Source organism: Pungitius pungitius, chromosome 4 (genome assembly GCF_949316345.1).
Source record: "Pungitius pungitius chromosome 4, fPunPun2.1, whole genome shotgun sequence".
Lineage (NCBI taxonomy): Eukaryota > Metazoa > Chordata > Actinopteri > Perciformes > Gasterosteidae > Pungitius > Pungitius pungitius.
The window spans coordinates 24,117,695-24,126,220 of record NC_084903.1 but is presented as its reverse complement, the minus strand read 5'-3'; the positions used below and the strand labels follow the sequence as shown (position 1 = coordinate 24,126,220).

Below are 8,526 nucleotides of genomic sequence, written 5' to 3'. Positions count from 1 at the left end.
TGTGTGTTGTTTCTTATTCACGTGGAGGGCGAGTGTTTGTATACAGTCCCTTTATAACACACCAGACACCTTTAATACTGCTTTATTTATACTAAATATCGTATCTTCATTTCATCGTACAGGGACCTTGATTTATATTTATATACTAAAATATAAAAAAGTCTCCAGGGGATTCAGAAATTATTCCGAGGAGCTTTGTTCCCTGAAAGCTGATTAATTAAGTTTACAGCCCAGTGATCATCGGCGGTTTATCTCTCTCCAACAAGCTCAATGTCAAAGGTCAAGTTGACTTAGTTATTTTTTGTTTGAGCCGAGTTTAAAGCAGCAGACAAAGTGAAGTTCTGAAGGCAGCAGGCGGATGGATCCGATCTCCGTTCAGCAGCTTCTGAATAAAACATGGAGGTCAGAAGAGGAGCTGCTCCTCTTTGTTTGTTGGTTTTATTCAGACTCTGATAAAAGTTCAGTCCTGAACACACGGAGGCACAACTTTCCTCTTTACACAAACTCTCACCATCAGTTAAACACACACACACACACACACGCACACACACACACACACAGATGTGCATTAGGTCACACAGGCATTTCCAGCCAGCCGCTCTGTTTCTCTCTCTTTTCTCCCCCCTTACAATCCTTGGAGAGCTTGAAACACTCACAAACACTCCACAAAACGGTCGCCACGGCAACACTCCCACAGCACATAACGCGCTCCCACTGCTTCGGCGGATTTGAACACTTTTTACCAGAGAGTAAATATCGACCGACAGATCGGAGCTTAATGAACAATAATCAATGAGCTTTTATTGATTATATTTTCAGTAATAATCCCAGAACATTATTCCATCATCCAGAATAATCTTTAAATAAGACTGTAAAAAAACCCTGATCTCTTTGTCTCATTCATTCCATTGAAGTCTTCTTCTTAACAATGGATTAATGCAAACTCTAAAGGACTTCTGTACCTGTGTTGTAATTGTTATTTTAGTCCCCAGTGACACACACACACACACACACACACACACACACAACAACAGGTTGCATTTCGGGAGGTCCATCAGCGCCAGGGGGTCCCGCGGGCCGTGGATCCTGGTCTCTGGTGACCTCCTCAGTCCTCAGATGGAGGAGAAGGGCAGAGTGAGCTGTGACATCATCGTTTCCAAAGGTCGGGCCAGGATGAGTCAGCTCCACTTCCTCTCCCCGTCACGCTTCAGTCCTCCTAATACTCCGTTTAGAAAGATCACGTCCCTGATCTGATCAGCAAACCTCTGTAAGCGTTACTGGTTCCTTTGACCTTCGTTAAAACACCAGTAACTCATTTCATTCAATGCTCGTTTTCTAAAGTAATTATAAGCATCAGTTATTCGGTAATTAGTTTGTAAATATGTAGTTTTCCCTTGTGTGTACAAGTATTTGTGTGTGTTGTGTTCAAAATGTGGTACTTTGCTCTTTTAATGATACACAAAGACACTCAGTTAAGTTGCTTTTTTAATGTGACTTTCACTCTTAAAAGTTTACAGAAAACATCTAAAAGCGCGTGATTAAGTTTGACTAAACTTGGTTAAAGCTTTTCCCTAAAGAGACATTAGCATGTTGCTATTAGCATATGCACACCCTTCATCTCACTGTTTGCGGTAGCACAAGAAGTTTCTTCTCTCGAGACAGTCTGCCAGCACAAAGTCACCGCTGCTCTTGGGCAGCGCTCCGCAGCGCTGCAGCAGGGGGGGGCACAACGGCAAGTCGGGGTACAGAAGGGTCGCCCCGTTCACCCACAGCCAGGAACCGGCCAGGAACCGGAGGCCCACCCACACCTGGGGAGAGGAAACCACTAAGGTATAAAACACGTCTAAAAACTGTCAATGGGACTGGAATACATTCCAAAAGCCCAGAAGAACTGCTTTTGTGCGCATGGTGTGTGTATGGTAGAGTGCATGGTAGAGTGCATGGTAGAGTGCATGGTAGAGTGCATGGTGTGTGAATGGTAGAGTGCATGGTAGAGTGCATGGTAGAGTGCATGGTAGAGTGCATGGTAGAGTGCATGGTGTGTGTATGGTAGAGTGCATGGTAGAGTGCATGGTGTGTGAATGGTAGAGTGCATGGTAGAGTGCATGGTAGAGTGCATGGTAGAGTGCATGGTAGAGTGCATGGTAGAGTGCATGGTGTGTGTATGGTAGAGTGCATGGTGTGTGTATGGTAGAGTGCATGGTGTGTGTATGGTAGAGTGCATGGTGTGTGAATGGTAGAGTGCATGGTGTGTGTATGGTAGAGTGCATGGTGTGTGAATGGTAGAGTGCATGGTAGAGTGCATGGTGTGTGTATGGTAGAGTGCATGGTAGAGTGCATGGTGTGTGTATGGTAGAGTGCATGGTGTGTGTATGGTAGAGTGCATGGTGTGTGAATGGTAGAGTGCATGGTAGAGTGCATGGTAGAGTGCATGGTGTGTGAATGGTAGAGTGCATGGTAGAGTGCATGGTAGAGTGCATGGTAGAGTGCATGGTGTGTGTATGGTAGAGTGCATGGTGTGTGTATGGTAGAGTGCATGGTAGAGTGCATGGTAGAGTGCATGGTAGAGTGCATGGTGTGTGTATGGTAGAGTGCATGGTGTGTGTATGGTAGAGTGCATGGTGTGTGTATGGTAGAGTGCATGGTAGAGTGCATGGTGTGTGTATGGTAGAGTGCATGGTAGAGTGCATGGTAGAGTGCATGGTGTGTGTATGGTAGAGTGCATGGTAGAGTGCATGGTAGAGTGCATGGTAGAGTGCATGGTAGAGTGCATGGTGTGTGTATGGTAGAGTGCATGGTAGAGTGCATGGTAGAGTGCATGGTGTGTGTATGGTAGAGTGCATGGTAGAGTGCATGGTAGAGTGCATGGTAGAGTGCATGGTAGTCTTTGGGCGGTGAGCACTGAGGACACAGGATCTCTATCATGAGCTATGACCAAAGGAAAAAGAGAACTCGCTTTCAGAGGCGACGGTGACCTTTGGCCACTCAACTATTTGCATATTGAAAAGCTCCTGCTCCTTTTCATACATTTGAAAACAGTTTATTTTCTTCAGCAAAAATGAAACCTGGCTTCATCCAACGCTCCGATTTCTGTACAATGGATGTGTGCAATATGTGGACACGTTTAAGAAGACAAAGCCACATTTGTATATTTAACCACAATAAATAATTGTCTCATTGGGGTCAACGGGGGACGTGTTGGGGAGCCGCGTGATGCTGAACCCACCTCCTCGGTGTCGGCCTGCTGCATCACGGTGGTCACGAAGTCGTCGTCCGGCTGCACGCTCACCAGGTCGTACTGCCCTTTGTCGACGGCGCCGAGGGCTCGGCAGTGGTCCAGCGCCTCCTCCCACGTCTTGTTCTCCTTCACCAGGAGCAGGTTGGTGCTCAGGCAGACGAAGGGAAACCGGGCTGAGCAGCTCTTGGCGGACATCTTCTTGTCCTTGGAGGAGATGGCGACGCAGACATCCTGGTCTCCTGGCTCGACTGAGGGCCAATTTCTGTACTCTGACAAGCCGTAGCTCCACTTCCACGCCCCCCCTGAAAGAAACAGCCATAAATGGTTGATTTGTTTTTACTTACTTCTTCAGGTTTCAAAAGGCCGAGGAGTAAGGCACCAGACCAGGAGGCCTCTTCGTCAAATGCATCTCCTCGATTTATGTTTTTACAGAAAGACCAGCACACATTTTCAGTACCTCCTTCTGCAGAATTGGTTTATTGGTAAAAGGTTGGAAACTTAAACTTGAATGTAAATGTTTTAAAGCTGGTGTTTGGAGACTTGAATGACAGGAACTCACCAATGAATGAGTTTCTGGACTGAATGCATAAGAGCTGGTGTTGTGTTTACCCTCTCGGCGAAGTCCGGTCCAGACGGGGAAGTCCTGCTCCTTGACCTCTGACCCCAAAAGTTGGCCTCTGTCAAAAGATGCCAGATGGTCGTGCTTTGTGTTGCAGTACGCCTCGGCTTCACTCCTAGTCTTTGACTCTGGTACGAAGGTGTACCAGCCACCGGAATGCCCCACGTAACAGTAGAAGAAGGCGTATCTGTCACATTTGCTGCCAGTTAACCTTTCAAGAGATAATAACTGCAAATTAAGAAGAATCGGATGCATAACGATAAGACATTTTAGTACCAGTCTTTTGCGGTGATTATTTAACTCATATTCAAAATAACAATGCATTTATTAAAAATAAGAATTTAGCCCAACCCTGGTGCCCTACTGTTTGTAGCTTCAAATTAGGAAACATGCAATTATACCAAAAATAAGGGAAAGGTTGGGCTAAAATCTTTCAAAGTGCACTCGGAATATTGAGACAAAAATGTAAAACCAAACTTCTTCCCTCCAGTGGCGTTAATTAGAGGGACAGTTCACATTAAGCATATTATTCCTCTTACCTGTAGGGCCATTTGTGAAACAACACTTTCAAAGATGTTGCATTTCTATGTTTCAACACTGAACAAAAAAAACACCGAAGCGACTTCCTTGTACTTTAAACACCGGATTGTGAGAAGAGTGAAAGGAGTCAAAGGTCTGAAGTTGTTATCGATGCTGCAGGTGAAAACATCCAAACTCTCCCTCTCAGGTGCACTGAGCTACTTTCTCCTCCAACTCCAACAGCAAAACCAGCTGGTTCAAATGGTCAGTTTGATGTAGAGTTGATGTATCAAAAGTAGTAAGAACTTACTTGTTGCTGCCGTAATAGACGACTGCACAGCTGTCTGAAGGGTGCGTTGCGTTTGGTTCCCAGCGGTCGTCATTGGATGACATTGTTTGTCCATCAAACCACACCCAGTTACCGTTTATTTTGTACAGGCGGACCCACGCAGCGTAAGATTCCAAATTTGTTTCTTCATCGGACTTCTTAAAGATGGTCCCCAAGTCGGTGAACTCACTAAATCAAATGTTTTAATATGAAAAGTGCTCCGTCAGAAAACATCATTGCTCCAAACGTCTCATGATTCTGCCCCATCGTTCACTGCACTCGTTACCCTTAAATAAACTTACCACAATCATTTTTCCCTGATTGAGTTTTTTTATTATTTGAGGAATCTCGCTTTAACTACCGGACCTAAATAAACAGGATCATCAAATACTGTATGTTGAGACTACGTTTTATGATCAGTCTGCAAAAGTCAAACCCACCTTCTGCAGTGCTTCTGAGCTTCATCCCAGGTGTAATGGTGCTTTACGTACTCATAATGTTTAACCACCACTGATCCCAGTCCAGCCACTGTAGCGCAGAGGAAGAGGAGGAGGAGGAAGGCTCCACAGACGCAGATCTTCATCTTGAGGATTCTGTCGTACAAACAGCTTCCTGCTGGACCAGAAATGTCATTAAAAGCTGGTGAAGAGAGGAAATACTGAAGCAGATGTGTGAATATTCTTTGACCCAAAACGAGGATCAGACAAAATAATGTGTCCTCCTCGTCCTCTTCGTCAGTTACCTGATCCGCTGCTGGTCTCTTGCTGCTCAGTGAGTGGACACCAACATCTGCCCTCCGGGCTCCAGGGGTCAGACCGCTCATTTGACTCATTTCACTCATTTGAGTAGGAAACACGTAAATCCACCCACTGCTGCGGCTGCTATTTGACTTTTGAGGCAAATGAGGCAGAGATTTACATCCAGACGAGAGGTGCAGGAGTTTTGCGTCAGAGAAGGCGAAAAAATAAAGTCAAAGTCAAAGTCAAGGTCACAGTGTTCGGATTCACAAAGTTCCACTAACAAAGTCCTCAAAGCGAACGTGATTTAAACACCAGAATGACCCAAATATCAGGAAGTCTTTTTATTTGTGTGAAAGAGCGCAGAATGTTTAAAACAGTCAGCGTTCCTTTAAACGTTGACCATCACACGTTTAACGAGTTAATCGATGCGACCAAAGGTCCACTAATAAACCTCATTTTATCCAATAATCCAAGATGTAAAACTAGTCACACGTCTTCAGTGTTTGAGCTCAACAAATGGAATATTTCTTTAAAAAAAAGGTTTAAAATGATGTTGACTGTTACCTCATAGTTTATAAAACATCAGCTTCAATACGGAAGTAAATAAAACATTAAACAGGACAGACGCCTTCTTAAACATACAACGTATTTATTTATGGATTTTTAAACATTGAATGGAGTAAATCAAAACATTTAACAAAATAGAAATAATATCCAGCGCAACAAAAAAGTTTAATTACGCATCAACTCTTTTCAACCTGCAGTCACATGGCGAATAAACTCTGAATCACATCTGAAACGAGAAGAAAACAGTATTTTTAGTGTTGAACATTTTACAGAACACGCAGCTCATTGTAACTAAATCAAACCTTTCCTCAGTTTGACTCATTTTTTTTTTTTAAACCCCAGTCTACCACGTGGCCACGCCCACCTGGGCGGGACATGCTCCTCTCCAGCTGCCGCGACGACTCCCCCGTCAGCGCGCCGACGTCGTCCCTCAGCCGCCGCTGGCCGTCCAGCGTCAGGTGCCAGAAGCACGACTTCCTCTTGCCGTCCCGGCACAGCTGGTTGCAGGTCTTGCGGAAGCTGCTGTTGAAGCACAGGTTGTGCCGGATGGTGTTCTTCCAGCCGTCCGGAGCCGTCTGGAAGAAGGGGAAGTGCTCCCTGTGGTGGGGGGGGGGGGGGGGGTATCGGCTACTAGGGGACCTTCTTTTACAGGAACTTGTGTTTTAAAACCAAAGTCTGACCTGGTGAAGTTGTAAATCTGCTGCACCTTGAGCCCCCCCGTGTGGCTGCTCTTCAGCGCCAAGGCGATGAGGATGCAGTAGTTCACAGGTGGGCGGGGCCAGCATCCCGGCTTCAGGGTCTTAGTGTCCTGGACCACAGATGCATCGTTACTTGGAATCACATGGACGAAATGAGCAACAATCAAAGGCCCGACGTGAACCGTCCATGTGTTGATCGTAGCGCCCCCCCGTGGACTACAGTGGTAGTGTCCTTGTCAAATAATATTTAGTGTTGGGTTCACTTCAAACCAGGACAAAGAGAATATAAAAATCTGTTCCCGTGGTCTTTAACTCACCTGCGACGTCGGGGTTCTTCCCTTTCGCCGGTTCGTCGCTGGTCGATTGGAGACGTCTTCATCTTTGATCTGATGGTCAAAGAGTGTTATGCATCCTGTGTTCAGATCAGTGGATCATGTGACACTTTGAGAATGAAGCCAGCACAAGGATTAGATCTCCTTTACACACAGTATTGATATGTAAACGGCATTCAGAGCCACACAATAACAACAGCTGGACACACCAGGTTCTTTGGGATTGAACGTCACGCAGCACAGTGATTGACACATTCATGAAGTCATCGGGGGTGAACAGTAGATTTTGTGACCAGAGAGATCCCAGCAGGTAACGATCGTAACAATACCTGCCTACAAAAAGCCTCTCGAGTTAGGAAACAATTAACCAAACACGTCATTTCTTCCCCACGTTGATGTCCTGAAGTATCGTGAACAAAGCGCAGAAGATGTAAACCAAGTGGAGACCAAACAAAAAAAAACTACAAAGAGTCGCTAAAAGCCTCCATTTCGAGCTCACATCCTGCAGAGAGCGCCAGGTCATTTTAAAAAGACGAGGGGATGACATCATCACGCAAACTACGCTTTAATTCTCTCAATAGCGTGCAATTCACAAAAGGACGTTACAGATCACATCTGAGCTCCACTGCTTTGGTCTGATTTGCAGATACTTTGGGCTAACTGGCTAAGCAGAGCTAAAGGGGGCGTGTTGTTGCATAATAAGACGCACGTGGTGTGAAATGAGGCCCGTCGCACCTTCCCAACATTTCATTAAAATGTGGCGTTTGCAGAGAACACGGTACCATGTGGTCCTCGTGGAGGCCGGGCCGGGGGCCCCCCAGCGGAGCCGCGGACGCTTCCCGCACGGGGCCCGGGACCCCCTGCGGGGGGGGGAGGGGCTCCCGGTGGCGGATGGGACAGGCGATGCTGGGGTTCACCAGCAGCCACAGGTTGGGCTTCACGAAGGAGTCTGAGGGACGAGAAGCACGCGGCTGCTTAAAGACGTCGACCCTCATGGGACAGTTGGCTAAAAACCCACTTCCTGTCGCTGTGGTGGAGGTCGCTGCTCGGTCAGCTCACCTGACGTCTTGTCGTACCAGATGAATTCATCCTTCCTCCTGGGGGGTCTGGCACAGGGCCTCTGGACCACGTATTGGTCCATCAGCTTGTCGTCTGGCGGCGGCGGCGGCGGAGGGGTAAGAACACTCTACACACCGTGACCCCCCCCGTGCTGCTTGGTAACTCACCGTGGTGGAACTGGTCGGTGGTGGTGGCCAGCTTCAGCTCCTTGTCCATGTCCCAGTCCGTCAGGCCCACGCAGCAGTGCAGCTGGCAGAGACGCGCCTCGGTCCTCAGCTGGAAGCTCATCGCTGGACGGGGTTCCTCAGGGAAGCTCTCGCTCTGGCTTCACTGGAACACACCCCCCCTCTCCACACACACACACACACAGCTGGAGCAGCCTGATTGGACTCAATCAGAGCTGATGGAGTTCAGCCTGAGTCGCTC

The 8,526-nt window shown here is 47.0% G+C and overlaps 2 protein-coding genes across 3 annotated transcripts; both read right to left on the bottom strand.

Annotated features, from left to right (window-relative positions):
• Positions 1 to 1,472: 1,472 nt before the first annotated feature.
• Positions 1,473 to 5,885, bottom strand: LOC119224432 (putative C-type lectin domain family 20 member A). Its single transcript, XM_037481383.2, has 6 exons — positions 5,447 to 5,885; positions 5,145 to 5,316; positions 4,687 to 4,893; positions 3,848 to 4,068; positions 3,227 to 3,540; positions 1,473 to 1,808 (listed from the first exon to the last, which is right to left on the bottom strand). The coding sequence occupies exons 2-6, from the start codon at positions 5,285 to 5,287 to the stop codon at positions 1,620 to 1,622; spliced, it is 1,074 nt and encodes a 357-aa protein (XP_037337280.2). The 5' UTR covers positions 5,288 to 5,316; positions 5,447 to 5,885; the 3' UTR covers positions 1,473 to 1,619.
• foxr1 (forkhead box R1) lies at positions 5,882 to 8,477 on the bottom strand. Of its 2 annotated transcripts, none has more exons than XM_037481395.2 (7): positions 8,268 to 8,477; positions 8,101 to 8,193; positions 7,777 to 7,990; positions 7,027 to 7,095; positions 6,692 to 6,841; positions 6,376 to 6,608; positions 5,882 to 6,237 (listed from the first exon to the last, which is right to left on the bottom strand). In XM_037481395.2, exons 1-7 carry the CDS (start codon positions 8,386 to 8,388, stop codon positions 6,209 to 6,211), a joined length of 909 nt encoding a protein of 302 aa, XP_037337292.2. In that variant the 5' UTR covers positions 8,389 to 8,477; the 3' UTR covers positions 5,882 to 6,208. The 2 variants fall into 2 exon arrangements, with proteins under 2 accessions (XP_037337292.2, XP_037337297.2); XM_037481400.2 differs by having other exon boundaries at positions 6,692 to 6,819; positions 7,824 to 7,990; positions 8,268 to 8,469.
• Between the last annotated feature and the right edge of the window lie 49 nt (positions 8,478 to 8,526).

What these genes read in the sequence shown, in the direction of transcription:
- foxr1 (XM_037481395.2), bottom strand. Translation starts at nt 8,388, where the DNA reads ATGAGCTTCCAGCTGAGGACCGAGGCGCGTCTCTGCCAGCTGCACTGC. An exon ending in CAGATTTACAACTTCACCAG is followed by an intron (nt 6,609 to 6,691) that starts GTCAGACTTTGG and finishes CCCCCACCACAG; the next exon opens with GGAGCACTTCCCCTTCTTCC. An exon ending in GAGGAGCATGTCCCGCCCAG is followed by an intron (nt 6,238 to 6,375) that starts GTGGGCGTGGCC and finishes TTCTCGTTTCAG; the next exon opens with ATGTGATTCAGAGTTTATTC.
- LOC119224432 (XM_037481383.2), bottom strand. Translation starts at nt 5,287, where the DNA reads ATGAAGATCTGCGTCTGTGGAGCCTTCCTCCTCCTCCTCTTCCTCTGC. An exon ending in GTCTATTACGGCAGCAACAA is followed by an intron (nt 4,069 to 4,686) that starts GTAAGTTCTTAC and finishes ATCTCTTGAAAG; the next exon opens with GTTAACTGGCAGCAAATGTG. An exon ending in GACCGGACTTCGCCGAGAGG is followed by an intron (nt 3,541 to 3,847) that starts GTAAACACAACA and finishes TGTTTCTTTCAG; the next exon opens with GGGGGGCGTGGAAGTGGAGC.